This window comes from Cyclopterus lumpus, chromosome 7 (assembly GCF_009769545.1).
Source record: "Cyclopterus lumpus isolate fCycLum1 chromosome 7, fCycLum1.pri, whole genome shotgun sequence".
Taxonomy (NCBI): domain Eukaryota; kingdom Metazoa; phylum Chordata; class Actinopteri; order Perciformes; family Cyclopteridae; genus Cyclopterus; species Cyclopterus lumpus.
This window is the reverse complement of record NC_046972.1, coordinates 222931-242495: the sequence shown is the minus strand read 5'-3', so window position 1 is coordinate 242495 and position 19565 is coordinate 222931. Positions and strand designations below refer to the sequence as shown.

The window sequence follows — 19565 nt, the reverse complement described above, 5'->3', positions numbered from 1 at the left end:
GAAGACTCCCTACGTAGATATAAATGACTTTTTCTAAGCTAAGATAACGATTCTTAGTTTCATGTGATTATATTCTAATTAAAACCTAGTTTCTGTCAATTAATCACCCTAAATGTTACACAATGTTCATTTAAGGGTAGTCTTTTTCAATGAATTCAACTTTATTCAACCTCACTCATATTGTGCTATGTCATCAACATGTCAATTAGTACATTTTGAGGTGTTCTACAATCATCGTCTTTATCTTATTGTGTGTGTCTAAGTGTTTGTTTTACCATACACATATTGCAGCAATAACTAAACAGTTGTTTACATAATCTGTTTTCTCTGTTTTCTCCACAAAATAAAACAATCATATAAAAGATTTGATGTCAAAGAATGTTGTGAAGGACATGGTAGCAGGATTTATGAGTTGTCACGACACACTATGCATGAATTGTGATGACATGTCATTATCGTTAATTTGTCTTAAGTTAATATTCCAGTCTTGTATGTTTTCCAGTTTGAGGGTAACACCTCCATTGGGATGTCCGTCTTCAACCTGAGCAATGCCATCATGGGCAGTGGCATTCTTGGTCTGTCGTATGCCATGTCCAACACCGGCATCGTCCTCTTCCTGTAAGTACCGCAAATAGTTATTGACACTTCACTAACAAAGGGATGGGGGGATGGGGGTCGAGGGAGGAAGGGATGTAGGGATGGGGGTTGAGGGAGGAAGGGTTGTGGTTGATGGGGTTGAGGGAGGAAGGGTTGTGGGGATGGGGGTTGAGGGAGGAAGGATTGTGGTTGATGGGGTCGAGGGAGGAAGGATTGTGGGGATGGGGATTGAGGGAGGAAGGGTTGTGGGGATGGGGATTGAGGGAGGAAGGGTTGTGTGGATGGGGATTGAGGGAGGAAGGGCTGTGGTTGATGGGCTTGAGGGAGGAAGGGTTGTGGTTGATGGGGTTGAGGGAGGAAGGGTTGTGGGGATGGGGGTTGAGGGAGGAAGGGTTGTGGTTGATGGGGTCGAGGGAGGAAGGATTGTGGGGATGGGGATTGAGGGAGGAAGGATTGTGGGGATGGGGTTGAGGGAGGAAGGGTTGTGGGGATGGGGGTTGAGGAAGGAAGGAAGGGTTGTGGTTGATGGGGTTGAGGGAGGAAGGGTTGTGGTTGATGGGGTTGAGGGAGGAAGGGTTGTGGTTGATGGGGTTGAGGGAGGAAGGGTTGTGGGGATGGGGGTCGAGGGAGGAAGGGTTGTGGTTGATGGGGTCGAGGGAGGAAGGATTGTGGGGATGGGGATTGAGGGAGGAAGGATTGTGGGGATGGGGATTGAGGGAGGAAGGGTTGTGGGGATGGGGATTGAGGGAGGAAGGGTTGTGGGGATGGGGATTGAGGGAGGAAGGATTGTGTGGATGGGGATTGAGGGAGGAAGGGATGAAGGGATGTAGGTGGAGAAGGAATGAGAAGGGTGGAAAGAAGGTTGGAGGGGTGCGATGAGAGACCACTGGCGTCCTTTGGCTGGAGGGAATGATGGGGGTGGAGACTCGTGAGTTGGGGCTGTCTCTTCAGAGGCTCTGATGGTGGTGTTTCTAAGAGACTACAAATATGATAACTTTGAATCCTGCATGCCAGACCTCTCCCTGGTGGCCTTGTGTTTCTGACCTGTCGACATTTGCGATCCCGTGCCCTCTGACCTGCCATGCACCAAATGCTGAAGTTTTATTCCAGTAACTATTGAGAGCAAGAGAAAGACTCTGAAATTAAAGACTTTTCAAACTGGCAAAGTTGCCCTAATGACCCCTGCTGCTATGAATGGGGTGATAAGATGACTCGGCATCCTGCTGAGAGAGATTAAGACGTGAACAGTTCCAGCCGGAAAACGTCCAGGTTCCGAAGATATCAGAGAAAGCCATATCCAGCGAGAGATGAGAGTGTGATTCAACCAACTACAGACATTAAACCAGATATCCGAAGAGGAGCAGCCACCACTGCATGCAGCTCAACCTCCCATCTGCCCATCAGAGCCGTCAGGGAAACAATACCGTTCCCAGATGTAAATGAGTTTGATGTTTCAAGGCCAAATACATTTCAGTCACGTAATAAAATAGATCTTAGATAGAAATATCTTTGAAATGCCCTTTTTACTTGGCTTCCTAAAAAAGACATATCTCCAGTAAAAAAACATATGTCTGCATCTTTTAGAATGTATTTCCAAGGCTTCAAAGAAGAATACGCTTTTTTTCTAAATTATAACCCCAAAGCTGTGCAATACACAAAATACTGAACTCAATTAACATGGAGGAATGAAATGAATGACTGTTTGTGTTTCACAGGATCCTGCTGACATGTATCGCTTGTCTGTCCTGTTATTCCGTCCATCTGCTGCTACGCAGTGCTGGAGTTGTGGGTGAGGCTTCATAAATGTGGAAAATATTGAAAACTTCAACTTTTCAAAGGGCCATTTTTTTTTCTCTTCGCTTTCCCGCTCTTGTATCAGAGGCCAATTCAACTAGCAGAGCTGTACAGATGTTAGAGTGTCTGCAGTCTGTCAGTTAACATGGATCTTGTGATTGCTCTCTTCAGGTATTCGCGCCTATGAGCAGCTTGGCCTGAGAGCTTTTGGTCAACCAGGGAAGATCATAGCAGCTGTCATCATCACGCTACATAACATTGGAGGTAAGACTCCTGTATATTGGTGAGGTAAGTGACATATGAGTAGGTGGGGATCATACTTCAGGAATTTAATGGAGCATGTATTTATGCATTTATTAGTGTGCATGTGGCCATGAACACTAATAAACACTCTTTCTTCAGGCTGTCTATGTTTTCCTCCCCTGCAGCCATGTCCAGCTACCTGTTCATAGTCAAATCTGAGTTACCGCTGGTCATCCAAGCCTTTCTTGGCCAGACATCCAGCTCCGGGTAAGTAAATTCTTTGAAATAAACACATTTTATGACATTCAATATCAGCTTCATCTGTGTGTGCCCATTCCAGAGATAAGATGAAAATAAAATAAAAGGACAATGTGTCCGTCACTCTGTATGTTTTGATGCCCCTACTCACTCTCTCACATCTCACAAATATACACGTTCATTTCCCCCCAAAATATCAAAAGCTTAGTCATTTCCTAAAACAGCTGGACATTCTAGTTTTTAACAAACGTAACTCAAACAGGAGGAGAATATACATTTGTTGGGGACTATCTTTAGCAGCGGATCTCTCCACATTTGGTTCTGTAATGACAAGTTCAGTCAGCCAACTCACATTTTATCATAGACTGTATATAAGAAGTAGACGTAGTCACCGTTATATCACCCATTGATTTGTGGACTATGGTTTTGAAGCCTTGAATTTTGCATTTTGTCCGTCACCATCTTGTTTTTTTTCAAACAGAAGTGACAGAAGACAACTACAACCGAACGCTGATTCAGAGATTTTTAGGCAAAATGTTACAATAAACTTTCATCTAGTGAAAACACACAATGAAACGGTTAAAGATCTAAAACTAAAAAGAACACAGACACCTCCCAGACTGGAGAAGACCTTTTTCATTTCAATTAAGTTTATTTTGTATAGCCCAAAATCACAGATTACCCTCAGAGGGCTTTACAATCTGTATACATATGACATCCCTGACCTTTGACCTCACATCGGATCAGGAAATACTCCCTAAAAACCAGAAAATGTCACGGGTAAAAAGGAGAAGAACCCTTCAGGATAGCAACAGAGGAGGATCCCTCTCCCCGGATGGACAGAAGCAATAGATGTCATGTGTACAGAATGAACAGTTACAGAGTTACATAAACACATTACTTGAATATGACAGACTGAATAATTAGTAGTAGGCGTGGACCACGATCCAGACCTCCACAATCCATGAAACAGAAGGAGGAGGAGAGGAGAGGCATCAGCAGGGCCATGGCAGGAGGCCGGCCCATTAGGCATGAGGCATCGCAAAGGAGGCAGGGCCAATGAGGCATGAGGCAAGGCCCTTGAGGCAGGAGGCACACAGAAGGAGGCAGGGCCAATGAGAAAGGAGGCTAGGCCCAGACCATGGCCTAGGGGCCGAATGCAGGAAGCTGGGGCAAGGAGTCAGGGGGCAGGGCCCAGGAGCCAGGACCGGCTCCAGACGCAGCCAGGTCCAATGGACCCTATGAGGCGAGAAGACACAAAGACTCCGGGGAAGAAGTATAGTCAGTAATGTGCAATGAAAAGATGTAAAGGAGAGAGAGAAGAGGATAGAGGTGCTCAGTGTATCCTAAAACGTCCCCCAGCAGCCTATAAGCCTATAGCATATCTAGGGGCTGGACCAGGGCAAACCTGATTCAGCCCTAACTATAAGCACTATTAAAGAGGAAAGTCTTAAGTCTATTCTTAAATGAGGTGACTGTGTCTGCCTCCCGGACTGAAAGTGGAAGCTGGTTCCATAAAAGAGGAGCTTGTAGCCCGGCCCTAAAGCATACCCTGCTTTATGGTCTGTCTGACTCTAAATGACCGCCATTTACTAAAAAAACATCATGCTGTATTGAAGAAGACTTGAAACTTGAAATGTTTACTGAGGGAATAAATCAAGAGAGAAGTAGAGTTGTGGCTCAGGAAGTACTATGATCCGCAGCAGCATTCATAGCTTTCATGTGAGGGCTGTTGCGGAAAATCGGTAAAGAGAGCACCACCATGATCAAAAGGGTGCGTTGAATATATGCAGTGAGAGGAGTATGTCACGTGAATGTAGCAGCTGACTTGACTGTTTGAACTCGCTCACAGGCTTCCCTTTACTTCCTGCAATAGGACAGTGTATGAAGGACTGAGTGAACACAAACTACATTGTGTGTTCATAGGCTTGTAGGATCAAGTCAAGCCAGTGGAGCCAGACCATGGAGCTCTATGTCAGGCTAGACACATCATTTATAGTCTGAATAACATCTCCATGGGCCTAGAGACTGTGTGCAGCCTCTCCGGCCCTTATGGTAGACTTGGCTCATGTCAGATGTATTTGGGGTGTACTCAATTCAATTCAATTCAGTTTATTTTGTATAGCCCAATATCACAAATTACTAATTTGCCTCAGAGGGCTTTACAATCAGTACACATACGACATCCCTGACCTTTGACCTCACATCAAATCAGGAAAAACTCCCCAAAAATAACCTTTGACAGGGAAAAAAGGGAAGAAACCTTCAGGAGAGCAACAGAGGAGGATCCCTCTTCCCGGATGGACAGATGAATAGATGTCATGTGTACAGAATGAACAGCATTTACAAAGTTACATAAACACATTACATGAATATGACAATGTATGAATGGAAATCCAATCCATGAAACAGAAGGAGGTAGAGAGGAGGGGGGGCGGGGCGCATCAGCAGGGCCAACGCGGGAGGCCGGCTCACCAGGCAGGAGGCATCATACTCTGGAGCATAAACTGATAATTCTGATATCTGTTAACTATTCTTCTTGTCTGATTCTGGAGAAGTCAAACATGTCTATTTCCCTTCACAGTTCATTTGTGTTCAACTTTGTCCTGGGAATCTTTATGGTCAGCTAATAGAAACATGAATGCACTGTGTTAATGCATTATTGTGACTGCTCTGCTCAGTTTTAATTCATTGATTAGAACTGACCCGGGATCGGACTCGGCAACAGAAGAGAACAGAAAGCTAATATGAGCATTTTTACATGCTGATATACTTGCTTGCAGCTTGTGAGTGGACACCCTTGTTGTTATCCCAGCAGTAACAATATGGTGACTTTCTCTTGTAGCTTTAGTTCTGTTTACATTGTACTAAAAACTTCAGTGGTAAACTCAATGGACCAAGGAAGTATGAGAACAATGATTTACATCGCAGCCACTTGTGTATGAGATGGTAAAACGCAAATGTATCACAACATCGCAAGGCCGTTCTAAGACAAATGAACCAATTGTCATTTTACAAAAGAACTGACCTCTAAATGCAGTTTGAGTTTGTTTTACTGTATGTGTGTGTGATGTCTTGTGTCCTGCACAGAGACTGGTTCATGAATGGAAACTACCTGATCATCATTGTTACTGTCTGCGTCATCCTCCCACTGGCCCTGATGAAACACCTGGGTATGCCACTTTGATCATACTCAATAACTCCTCAGTTCTGCCCTAGATTATGTCAAAAGAACTTAACCTCTCTGTTCTCTGAAACAACCTTCACAACTTTGCCTTTGTATGAACGTGCGCTCCGTCACTTTGTATCGGGTTGCTGTTGCGTCTGGTGAATGAGACCCCATGTATACATGGGACCATATGAAAATACATTATCCCAAAAATTGTGATTCACATTATTATCCCGGTAACCATAAAAATATTCTAAACACTCCTAAAATAAAATACATTTATTGCATGACAGATAGGACACGCCATTCTGTAGTAAAACAAATAGACCTTCCGATTCCAATAAATCGGAAGGTCCCCATTCATGAATGAACGCTACATTTAAAAAAATAAAAGGTTTTCTTTCATACATAATTTCTGTATTTTTAAATCAGGCTCTATTTTTTTACTTCTCTACCATTGGCGCTGTATCAGATTATCACTACAAAATATTGTGGCCAAAAGAATTTAAAAAATCACACAGCACATACATGAAATCTGTTTTTGTGTAACAGATGCCTATTGAATTTTATTTTATTTATTCACAAATTCCAAATTATCCTCAGAGAGCTTTACAATCTGTACACATATGTTATCCTCTGACCTTTGACCTTCACATCAGTTCAGGAAAAACTCCCAAAAACCCTTCAAAGAGAGAAAAGGGGGAGAAAGCTTCCAGAGAGGATCCCTCTATGAGGATGGACAGAAGCAATAGATGTCACGTGTACAGTCTGTGTGTCTGAGGTTGTCTTCTTGCGTCCTGCAGGGTATCTTGGTTATACCAGCGGCTTCTCTCTGTCCTGCATGGTCTTCTTCCTCTCTGCGGTGAGTCTGTGGGTCTTGCCACCATGGATTACTTTATGGCTGTTGTTTAGGGACCGTGGCATACACTGTGTGCTTGTTGCAACTGTCACCATGACACTATAGCATCTCTAACACTATATTTATCGTGTCATAGTTATAGGTCATCGTGACAGTTATTAGGTCATGCAGACCATGTATTTGTATTCATTTATTGTTTAACTGGTATTTAAATTCAAATTGTAAAGTTTTGATTCAAGAAAAGTAAAAAAAATTTTTTTTTTAATAGATTAAAATCACAATTTATCCTCAGAGGGCTTTACAGTCTGTACACATACAACATCCTCTGACCTTTGACCTCACATCGGATCAGGATGATCCCTCTCCCCGGATGGACAAAAGCAATAGAAGTCATGTGTACAGATGAACAGCGTTACAGATTAGAACACATTCAATGAATATGACAGACATTTATGAATAATGAGTAGTAGGCATGATAGCTTTCTACCTGCTCAGCAGCCAACATCAGACAGTTAATTGCTGAAGAGATTTTAGCAACCAAAGAAACAAATATTTCATTGGTCATCCAAAGTTAGTTTATTGTAATTTTGTGAGCTGGTTGCATTAAAAGCCAATTGTTTGCTACAAAACAACAACTTCATAAAGGGAATAATATGTCAAACATTGACTCAAATGCTTATATAACGGATGTCTCAATGATAGAAGTTCCTTATCTGGAAAATCGAACGTGCAAGTTATTCTGTTGGAATACAATCTTCTGGAGAAAAATTTGACAATCCAGAGGACAACTAGTGGTCTCAGCTTATTCTCCTCAGTGCATCCAAGTTGAATCCTTGTGGCTCTATTTTCATTTCAATTCAGTTTATTTTCTATAGCCCAAAATCACAAATTTGCCTCAGAGGGCTTTACAATCTGTACACATACGACATCCCTGACCTTTGACCTCACATCGGATCAGGAAAAACTCCCAAAAATCAGGGGCATCAGTCAGGGCCATGGCAAGGGTCAGAGGGCCACGGAGGCAGGAGGCCGGCCCACTCTAGCTGGTTGGACAGCTGTAGTGCTGCCTTTAGGGAGGTCATCAGTAGCTACTATCTTTGTTATCGAAGGCAGGAGAGGTTCTCCCTCCTCAAGTTCTCTTTCTCTGTTCCATCAGGTCATCTACAAGAAATTCAACATTGCTTGCCCTCTTGAAGTGTTTGGCAACTACTCTGTGAACGCAGCTGTCTCAGAGGAGACATGCACTACCAAATACTTCACCATCAACCAAGAGGTCAGAGATGAACTCCCAGAAGGCACACACAAATTAACATTGGCATTTAAAGTGTTCGTTTAGGACGAGCTCTGTTCAGAGGACTCTGAACCAGGAACTATTTGTGGGTGCATCATATTACGCATACACGGCTGGACTGGGCCTAGTGAATTTACTCTGACTTGGTTTGCAGACGGCATATACCATCCCCATTCTGGCATTTGCTTTTGTATGTCATCCTGAAGTGCTTCCCATCTACACTGAACTGAGCAAGTAAGAATACATTCTTACATTCTTCACATACAGTACACATCACTTCCACAGCACCTGGAGGAGTAGAGGGATGATTTAAGGATGATTCTGCTTTACTACAACCTGGGTCACTGGCCATCACTTCAGTCATATCATGAAAATATAATGAGATCTGGGAAAACGGCAACATTGCTAAAAAGAAGTCAGATGGGTCCAGAAACACGAGCAGGAGTTTATCCAGATTATATAAACCAGCGAGAACACCTACACTGTCTAACTTGGGTGTTTGTTTACAACCAGGCACACTGTTTCTTTAAATATAACCCTTTCTGTAGCAATAGCCATGCTTCTCTCTCTTGAATGTGTGCACTGTATTGCTACAAACATCTGCCATCTTGTTCCCCAAAAGCCCAACCAAGAGAAGAATGCAGAACATTGGCAACGTTTCCATCCTGGGCATGTTCATCATGTACTCCTTCACTGCCACATTTGGCTATCTGACCTTCTACGGTGAGAGCAATGTGTCTTTAAGTCAGCTGTAGGATATGGCTCAGTCTCATGACAGTGAGGTCTCACATGTTCTGTGTGTGCGTGCGTGCGTGCGTGCGTGCGTGCGTGCGTGCGTGCGTGCGTGCGTGCGTGCGTGCGTGCGTGCGTGCGTGCGTGCGTGCGTGCGTGCGTGCGTGCGTGCGTGCGTGCGTGCGTGCGTGCGTGCGTGTCAGTGGTTAGCATGCCCGTCTTTCAATCAGGGGGTTGGTGGTTCAATCCCCGCCCTAGTCGATGTGTCCTTGAGCAAGACACTTAACCCTGCATTGTTCCCTGTAGCTGTGTCTACGGTGTATTATTGTAACATGATTGTAAGTCGCTTTGGATAAAAGCGTCAGCTAAATGACATGTAATGTGTGTGTGTGTGTGTGTGCAGAGAACACTGAAGCAGAGCTCCTCCATACCTACAGTAAGGTGGACCCTCTGGACACTCTGATCCTGTGTGTTCGTCTGGCCGTCCTGGTGGCCGTCACTCTGACTGTACCCGTGGTCTTGTTTCCTGTAAGAACATGTCTGGCCTAAATGCAAACATCTAGCTGACATACTCTCTGACACTCACCTGAAAAGCCTGCGCCTTTTTTGTTTTAAATGACATACAAAAGTAAAGACTCTAAGGGAGGCCAGAACATTTAGAGGAGTAAGTAAGTAGTTCACAGGATTCAGTATAATGTACATTTCTGCAATAATTCAGGCAGTACACCAACGTGGATATAACCACATCTGATAGGTCGCTACCACGTACACCGTGTCTCTATGTCACTCCTCCACTGTCTAAATATGGTCACTTCCGGCCACTTGTTACAAAAAAGCCAAAATGGCATCAGCCAAAACGCTGAACTCAAGGCTTCAAACCGGCAGTCCATAAACCAATGGGTGATGTCACAACGACGACGTCCACTTCATATATGCAGTCTATGGTTTTGACATGTTATAGTGTATTTAATAACATTAACGACAGCTGCATTCTACTTGGGCAGGCCCTGGTATTGTGTGTGCTTGGTCACTGGGATAGTTTACTGGGACACTTAATGGAACTGAGCCATCGTTAATGTTATTCCTTTCAACTATGCTTTTAGTTAGAAGTTAAAATGAGGTATGTTGGTCAAAAAATGTGCTATAATACACAATGTAATAAATATGTTGTTGTCATTATGAGATAAGTCATAATTATAACACCCATATTTATTTATTTGGTGAATGCTATGCACTTTTGTACTTGCCCCAAATTGACATGGGATTCTACTTGTATTACTAGTATTGTCAGCAACATGTCTAATAATTCTGATGAATCATCATGCGTGATATAAAATATTGCCTAGCCGCTCTGCGGTGCCGTTCTGACACGCGTTATGTTTCTGTCAGATCCGCCGTGCCCTCCTGCAGCTGCTGTTTCCAGGGAAGGCCTTCCACTGGCTCCGTCACATCGCCATCGCCATGTGTCTGCTCTTTGTTGTCAACCTGCTGGTTATCCTCGTTCCAAACATTCGAGACATCTTCGGCATCACTGGTGGGGTTTTAGACTTGGAAGCGTTACAAGAGCCTGAACTAAAAGGGGCATTTGTAGAAAGAGACATAGCTCTTGTGAAATCACATCGCATTTTAAAATAACAAGGGAACTTGTTTATGTTTTTCACCCATTTAATAATTTTTCCATAATACATATATTTTTTTTTATATTAGCCATTTTGGAGTTCCATGTTGAGAAGTGTACATCAGCATTATGTGCAGTATAGAGAGTTGGAGCAGACCTCAAGTTCTGTAGAGGGTTGTTATTGTTATGTGTTCTAAATCCTAATGCCTCCTCTGCCTCTAGGGGCAACCACTGCTCCCAGTCTGATCTTCATCCTTCCTGGACTGTTCTACATTCGCATCATCCCCACTGACCAGGAGCCCATGAACTCAAGACCGAAGATTCAGGTAGGTGTACGTCTCTACCTGAGTGGGAGGGGGGACCCAACAACAGAGTTAGGATGGAGGTTCTGGTTATTGCGCCTGATGATGCTGTCCCTAGATCAAGCAGGGCATTGGTTCACTCTCCTCTGCTGTACACCTCAACCTGCTCAATCTCGGGGTAATAGATAGATAGATGGATAGATGGATGAGTGGATGGATAGATGGATGAGTGGATGTATAGATGTATAGATGTATAGATAGATAGATAGATAGATAGATAGATAGATAGATAGATAGATAGATAGATAGATAGATAGATAGATAGATAGATAGATAGATAGATGGATATATGAATAGATAGATAGATAGATAGATAGATAGATAGATAGATAGATAGATAGATAGATAGATAGATAGATAGATAGATAGATAGATAGATAGATAGATAGATAGATGGATATATGAATAGATAGATAGATAGATAGATAGATAGATAGATAGATAGATAGATAGATAGATAGATAGATAGATAGATAGATAGATAGATAGATAGATAGATAGATAGATAGATAGATAGATGGATTGATGGGATGGATGGATAGAAGGATGAGTGGATGGATAGATAGATAGATAGATAGATGGATGGATGGATAGATAGATAGAATATAAGATATTAAAATATTAATATTAAGTATGAAAAATTGCACAATGTATAAATTGTTTAATTTAAAAAAATGGAAATGTTGTCCTGTATCATGAATGTTCTGCTGTATCATGAATGTTCTCCTGTATCTGGAATGTTCTCCTGTATCTGGAATGTCCTCCTGTATCAGGAATGTTCTCCTGTATCCGGAAAGTTCTCCTGTATCTGGAATGTTGTCCTTTATCAGGAATGTTCTCCTGTATCAGGAATGTTCTCCTGTATCCGGAAAGTTCTCCTGTATCAGGAATGTTGTCCTTTATCAGGAATGTTCTCCTGTATCAGGAATGTTCTCCTGTATCTGGAATGTTCTCCTGTATCTGGAATGTTGTCCTTTATCAGGAATGTTCTCCTGTATCAGGAATGTTCTCCTGTATCTGGAATGTTCTCCTGGAATGTTCTCCTCTATCAGGAATGTTCTCCTGTATCTGTCCTTGTGACAGCGGAGCTGAAGCAGTCAGTTGGAGAACGTGCTCCACTGTCCCTGCAGTAGCACTTTCTGGACCAATAGTGAACCAATCCTTGTTGTTTGACTCCCATGTTAAGCAGCTGTCCAGATCTTGTTTCTTCCACCTAAGAAACATCAGCAAACTGAGATCTGTATTATCAACAGCTGAACTAGAGATGATCACATATGCTTTTATCTCTTCTCGTATTGATTACTGTAATGCACTTTTCTCCGATTAACCGGTTGCAGGTAATCCAGAATACGCTGCTAGATTACTGACGAGGACAAATAGACGGTCTCACATCCCCCCCATACTCACATCTCTTCACGGCTCCCTGTAGACTAGAGTATAGGGTCCACTTTAAAATCCTCACTCTTACTTACAGAGCACTGCAAGGTCAGAATCCTGCATATGTGGCTGAACTCCTTGGCCCTTATTCACCAGCAATCTCAGGTCCAACCTGGTAACTCTTCTGTCCGTCCCACACACTCGCCTTGAGACCCGTGGGGATGGAGCTTTTGAGACAGTAGCACCAGAGCTATGGAAGGCTCTGCCTGCACTCCTACAGTTAGCTGATTCTGTGACGTAGTTTAGAAATCCACTCAAGACAAACCTGTTCAGACTGGCGTTTGGGTCAAATTCATGCTCCAGGCCTAATTAATCTATTTCTATTGTGTATTTTACTGTGCCTTCTTAAATATGTCTCTTGTGTTAAAAACTTCTTGCAATGGTCATATTGTGTTCATTTTGTTTTTCTACTCCTGTCAAGCACTTTGTGACTTTTGTCTGTAAAAAGTGCGATATAATGACATTTTACCTGATGGTTTTTCTTTGGGTTTTCAGGCTGCGTGTTTCACAGCACTGGGTTTCATATTCATGCTCATGAGCACGACATTCATCGGGCTTGACTGGATGAGTGGAGAAAAGCGAAATCTCGGCGGCCACTAAAGTGCACCCCAAACCCTACAGCAGCCCAATGCTGCACCCCTCCTCCAGTCCTTTGGCTGGGAAGCAAGTTTCAACCTACTGCTAAGAGGCTCTGGGCTTTTGTTGGACTCCTTTTATGAATCATAAGGACATGCCATTGCTCCAGAGTGAGGAGAGGAGACCAGTCCCATGACCTACCCAGGTTGACCCATCCATCACAGGTGGTGTTCTTCTGTTCTACATGAAGAGCTGACACAAATTGTTATCCATGGAAGCCCTTTAATCATTATTAAGTCATCTGTCATAACGGAGGCTAAATGTGGTGTAGAATAACAAAAATATTAAAAACATCTTCAATTTCAACTGAGATCATTTATTTGAGTATGTGCTTGAGGAAATTGCTATTCCAAAATATATACCATTATGGTGTTATCATTGTAGTCCAATTATTTCTGCTCATCTGTGAGTATGAGGTAATTAAACAAATTCACTTCAATTGATGTATTGTGTACTGTGATTCTGCAGAGCAGTATTTGCCAAATTGGTCAAATTATTTAGGTTTCCATTAGCCAAAGACAGACATGACGTGTATGCAACTGTGAACCAATTCATTTTTGTGATTAATTTGTGAATTTATTCTGGATATAAGTGGATATTGTTTAATAAAAAATATCAAAGGATTGATTGTTTCTTACTGTATATAGCTTTAATATCAATATATTTTATTATATTGTTTGAACTGTGTGGTGGTAATTCATTTTATAATACGGGTAGATGAAATCATTCTAATTGGTTGAGAGTGAGTCACAGGGTGTACTTTATTCAGCCATAAAGTCCTGTACAACCGTTTACATTTATCTGAGCATTCCATATCAGTGCGCACTCAAAATAACAGGTAGATTTTGCGCATCCGTTAGTTTCATTTCAAGCTTCAGTTACCAAACATGTTTCAAGTGAACTTTGATATTTTGATGAGTGGTTAGCAGAAGAGGAACTTCAGGTGGACGTCATGCTGCCATAGATAAGGAAGACATTGAGACCTATGAAATGTTGCGCAACGAAAAAAAGCTCCCTTCAAAGCTACTGGCACCAAATCTAAATGAAAGGCAGCATTGGAGTGATAATAATAATAAAAGGGGGAGGAGAGAGAGAGGGGGGGAGAGAGAGAGAGAGGGAGGGGAGGTGAGGGGGGAAGGAGAGAGAGAGGGCGGGGATAGAGGGGGGGAGAGAGAGAGGGGGAGGATAGAGAGAGAGAGAGAGAGAGGGAGGGGCGGGGAGGTGAGGGGGGAAGGAGAGAGAGAGGGAGAGAGAGTTCTACCAAACAATTTAAAACATTGTAAAACATGATCAAATCACCAAAATAGTATTATCATTAGAGAGTGTTGAGATTCACCGTTACCCTGCGGACAGTTCTTGAAAGACTCACGGTAGACTTGTAATTTTAAATTTAACAAGAGTTTTAATCAAAGATCACTACACAAGATACATGCATGGGCTTCAGCGAGCACGAGAGCATAAGCTGTCGGACTCCTACGAGAAGAAGCCCCGAATGAAAGTGTGCAACAGGTTATACAGTCTTTTGGTGAAGGAGGAGTCCTCTCCCTATTGGTCCGTGTGAGTCCTTCCCCGGAGTGATGTCATCTTCTGATTGGTTAGCAGAGTGCGGGCGAGCAGGCGAGCGTGGACTGGGCCGGTCCTTCGGGAAGTAACTTGTTCGTTACCCTCCCCAATTCTTGCTGTGTCTTACCTCAATGGGATGTAGTTGGTTCTCACCCTGAACTGTATGTTATCTTTCTTGCTACCATCTGTTGGTTCCCTCCTGGTTCCGGGGAACTGTATGCTCCTTTGTCTTAGTGGTCTGGGATGTGTGTGCGTCTAAGTTTCGTTAGTCATTTTCTGAGAAACGACTTGTTGTTTTCACCTTGAGTGTCGGGGAGCTGTATGGTCCTTTGTCTTAGTAATCTGGTGTGTTTGTGCGTCTGGGGTATCTGTGTGTGTGTCTGACCTTGAGTGCCCTCACATCATAGTCAGTAGTCCCGTTTGCCATACGCCAAGCATTAATATGAAATGGATGCCGCACACCTGGTTGCGTGCTGTAAGATAAGCAGTGAGGTTAATGTCCCTTACAACAGTGAGGTTAATATTTTTAACAAGGTTTAACTGTGAGGCCATTAATTGATTACCCTTTAAGTGTTAACTTAATATATAATTGGTGACTTTATCATTTCTTAATAGAGAGGAACAAGAATTCGTGATACCTTCTGAATTAATTCATGCATTAAAATTGTTGTGAGTACGCAGTCGTATGTTGCGTTCCCTTATTACGAAGGTGTTTCTTAAAAGATCATAATAAACACATTTGTAATCTTGCTCAGTAGCTTTGTAACTTCTTCAGTTCTTTCCTTTGCAACCAGATAAGACTTTGTTGAATGCGTCTCTGTCTCTGGCTCTGTTGTTCTGCCAAGGTCACTCCCGGCTGATGGCGAGGGAGAGGAAGACAACACCATTCACTGAGACAAGACAGTGAGGTTAATAATTTTTAACAAATGTGAGGTTAATAGTCTTAACAAATCCTTTTAACAAATGTGAGGTTAATATTCTTAACAAGAGGAAAGACTGAGCCGAACGCGCTGATATATTGGTTATCTTGGTGGAGTAAATATAACCTGAGTTACTGTGAAGCTCTTTCTCCTCTGATCTCTCTATAAAAGACACACACGTGCAGGCGCGCACGTGACGTTTCTCGTGTGTATGCCCGGTTACCATGGAGAGGGGGACGTGTTGTTTGAGCTGCGCTGATTAGCTCAATTTAAAGCAGGTGTGTGTCCCTGACTAATCTGGGTATTTCATGAAAAATAATCTGTCGAAATGTCTCGCCGTTTTTTGGCGTTTTGGGGGCTAAGCGCCGGGCCGATCTCTTAGAAAGGTAGCACACGATTCCCGATCAGGCCGCACGTTTTGATGTATTTTTGATGCATCTGCGAGCTACGCTTTGGGATCCTTAGTGGTCCAAAGGTTTTTTCCCATAGGGTTTGCGATTTTTTGGCCGTTTTTCGCGTTTTTCCGAGAAACGGCCGGGCCGATCTTTCCGCCACTTAAATGCACACGATTCCCGATCGGGCCGCAGGTTTTTATGTATTTTTTATGCAGATGCGTCCAACGCTGCGAGCTGTACGCTCGACCAAAGTTCTGGCGGAAGAGGGAGAATTGGAAGAACTAGAAAGAGCATTTCCTGCTGAAAATGCGTTGGAATGCCAAAATCGGAAGTTTGAAGCTGAAATACATAAAACAATATCTGAAAACAGCTGACAATGGCTGAAAATTGCTGAAAATGTGAAGCTTGAAGCTGAAATGTTCAAAGAAAAAAGCTGAAGATTGCTGAACATAGCTGAAAACAGCTGAAAATACCAAAAAGGGAAACTTCCTGCTGAAAAGTGTTGAAGCACAAAAACATTGACCTGAACTGCTTAAAATCCTTGTAGTGGAAATGTATAAAACTGCATCCTCTAAAGAATCCAAGTGATGAATCCAGGAAAAGCTGGAAGCTAATCTGTTAAACTGTAGAAGTCGGAGGGATAGTAGAGGTAGTAGAAATACAGTCATAACAAGCAGGCCCGTAGAGATCACCCCCGCAGCCCCCGCACTGCGGGGGGGCCTTCGCAGTGACAGGGTGCCTCGCATGGCAAATTTTTTTTTTAATCCAACACTAGCCAGCGCACTCGGCCGTATTGCGGCTAAGTGTCGGCTGACTCGGCTGTGTTCCGGCTCGATGCGGCCAAATGTGAGCCACCTTTGGCACATTTCACTGTTGCCATGTCTGGCCCAGGTGTATCTGTTACGGACATGGGCAGATTCTGTCTGAGACATGGCAACCGGTTTATCGGCTGCCGAATCTGGGCCGAATAATGTAATAAATAAATAATATTACATTACGTAATAACATTAAGATATCCCTCAAAGTTGTCTCTCTCATATAAAGCTACACAATAAAAAGTATTTTAAACTGGCTTTATAAGTTTTAAATAATAGTTGTAAAGGCAATCGTAACAGGCAACCACTAGGACTTCCTGCTACGCGGACTGGTGTTATTGTTGGGCCGCGGTGTATTCTGGGAGAACTACGAGGAAATTTCTCTTGAGGAAAAATGAAACGCACATTTAAAAGTGGTGCCCAAAAGCGGCAATCAAAACAGAACATTTCTGAATTAAATGCCAAACTTCCCAAAATTACAAGTCTTTTTCGACCAGCTGGTGAAGGATGCACTCATCTGCCAGAAGAGACAGGTATTGTACTGTTTGCTATAGCTAACATTACCACGTAGCTAACGTTATACTTTGACAGCTGTACTGCTCTGTCTATGTGTTGTGCTTGAAAATACATTAACCTTATTAAACCTATGCTCTCACTATACCCCCTGCGCCCATTATCGGACACGTTTCCTTAATTATCTCCACAACCACATCGTTGTTTAACTTCATTTCACGTTGTACAACACTGCAACCCTTTTGAGAAGACAACGGCTCTGTACAAAATAATAAAAGTTACCGTTAAGTAAGAAAGGTCATTTTCCAAGCTAAAACTGATCAAAACATATCTCAGAAGCTCCATGTCACAAGAGAGGCTATCAGGTCTGGCCATCCTTAGCATAGAGAATAAACGTGCGCGCAGTTTAGATGTAAAGAGCGTGGTTAAAGACTTTGCACACAGATTTGTTAAAAGACGCGCACATGTGTATTCAAATGCAAACCTGTAGAAAGTAGCCTACCGGTGTATCGACTATATGTAGGCATATTTGTTATGTTGTTGTAACATATGTTCTGTTTGAGCTGTTTGATAGGCCCTAGCATATGTTTTGTTTCTGTTGGAATACATTTGTTCTCTGTTTGAGCTGTTTTTTCTGATTGAATAAATTTCCCTCAAAAGAAAAGCTTGGGTCCTGTTCGTTTATCTTTGGATAATGACCGCCGGACAATACATTATCCCTTACATATGGGGGGGAGGGGGGGGGGGGCCCTCTCAGGGTTATTCTGCAGGGGGGCCTCATGTGTTTCCGTTACGGCACTGATAACAAGAGTGGTAGTTTCAACACCTGAGATTTTAGTAGTGGTATTAGTAGCAGTAGTAGAATAATTCTTTCACGTAAACTTAGATTTTGATTTGAAATGCTGTGACTTATTTACTGTAGATGTTTATTATGGGTCTGAGTCAAGGCAGTTCTACAGAGCATGTTGGAGAACCAAACGGAGAGTGGGAGATCTGTGAGGTCTGTGCCCACAACAGTGACAGCCATCGGCGCCTCCAACATGCTTTGGGGGACCCTGCTCTCCTCTAAGCCTTTTTTTCTTAATTTAGTTTAATCTAAGGCCCTGTCTCTAAATAGCGGCCACAGGGCGCTGGTCAAAAGCTGTTGTATGACAACAAATCACCACTCTAACCACCGCTGTAAGTAGACTAGCTTCACCCATTGCTTTGTATTATCTATTTGGAATATATTATATTATTTTACAAAGTGTCAGCGCTATGAGTCCAATCCAAGAAATGATTGATTAAATTGATTAAATTGAAACCATTTAAAACCGTGTATTAAAAAAACATGATCAAATCACCAACATAGTATTATCAATAGAGAGGAAAGACTCAGCCGAACACGCTGATATATTGGTTATCTTGGTGGAGTAAATATAACCGGAGTTACTGTGAAGCTCTTTCTCCTCTGATCTCTCTATAAAAGACACACACACACGTGCGGGCGCGCACGTGACGTTTGACGCACGCGCACGTGACAGGAACACCTCCTCAGTGGACACAGAGACATGCCCACATCTCCTTATCTCTCCTGCTTGTGTATGGCCGGTTGCCATGACGCGCTGAGACGTGTTGTTTGAGCTGCGTGCAGGTCTGTGTCCCTGACTAATCTGGGTATTTCATGAAAAAGAACCCGTCGAAATGTGGAATGTGACAGAAAACCATAACTCTGATCACAAAAGTGTGAACATTAGGAGCGGCTCAAGGCTTTTGTGAACGTGTACGTGTCCTTAAATGTGTTTTTGGGTTTAGATATGACGGCTTAATCACAGTTTACAAAGTGCTCTCTGAAGAAAGAAAATCTGGCTCTGGTTTTATAATGGGGGCGGATAGGCAGATTTGTGGACTTGCTCGCACGTTCAGGGTTCTCCTGACAAATGTGGGAAACATTGTGGATTCTATCGACACATGTGAGGACCGGCACAATATTCCCTACGTTTTGATCCATAAATGGTGTAAATAGAGTGCTGACTGTGAGACTTGTGGCAAAATACGTTTTATTTTTTAGGACTGTCGGTTGGTCCTCTCTCACTCTGACAGTTGGCTCTGTCACGCTAGATCTGAACATTCCGTGCCATACACACTCATTGAAAACTCTCAAACAAGCTGAAAAACACATCAAACTAAAACGGGGACAGTTAAATAAGTATAAAAGCTATCAAAAAAAGCTAAATTATAAAGATGTAGCTAAAGATTTTATCAGCATTTTAAAGGTTAAATGGTGTCTCTAGCTGAAGGTATGCGGACATTGAAAGGTTTTAAATTTGAAAAAGTTTAAGTGGATTTGAAGTTTTCCTCCATAGGAACCCATTCATTTTTTA

General features: G+C 42.6%; 1 protein-coding gene across 1 annotated transcript in view; it reads left to right on the top strand.

Moving 5' to 3' along the window:
• slc38a5b (solute carrier family 38 member 5b) overlaps positions 1-13620 on the top strand; it is a 51748-nt gene extending 38128 nt beyond the window's left edge. The window contains exons 4-16 of the mRNA XM_034537170.1: positions 503-618; positions 2313-2386; positions 2563-2655; positions 2820-2901; positions 5983-6065; positions 6865-6923; positions 8077-8193; positions 8366-8445; positions 8834-8934; positions 9347-9471; positions 10333-10477; positions 10784-10887; positions 12856-13620. Of these exons, the coding sequence (XP_034393061.1) occupies positions 503-618; positions 2313-2386; positions 2563-2655; positions 2820-2901; positions 5983-6065; positions 6865-6923; positions 8077-8193; positions 8366-8445; positions 8834-8934; positions 9347-9471; positions 10333-10477; positions 10784-10887; positions 12856-12960 (1284 nt within the window). The 3' untranslated portion in view covers positions 12961-13620. The remainder of the gene's footprint in view (positions 1-502; positions 619-2312; positions 2387-2562; positions 2656-2819; positions 2902-5982; positions 6066-6864; positions 6924-8076; positions 8194-8365; positions 8446-8833; positions 8935-9346; positions 9472-10332; positions 10478-10783; positions 10888-12855) is intronic.
• Positions 13621-19565: the final 5945 nt, after the last annotated feature.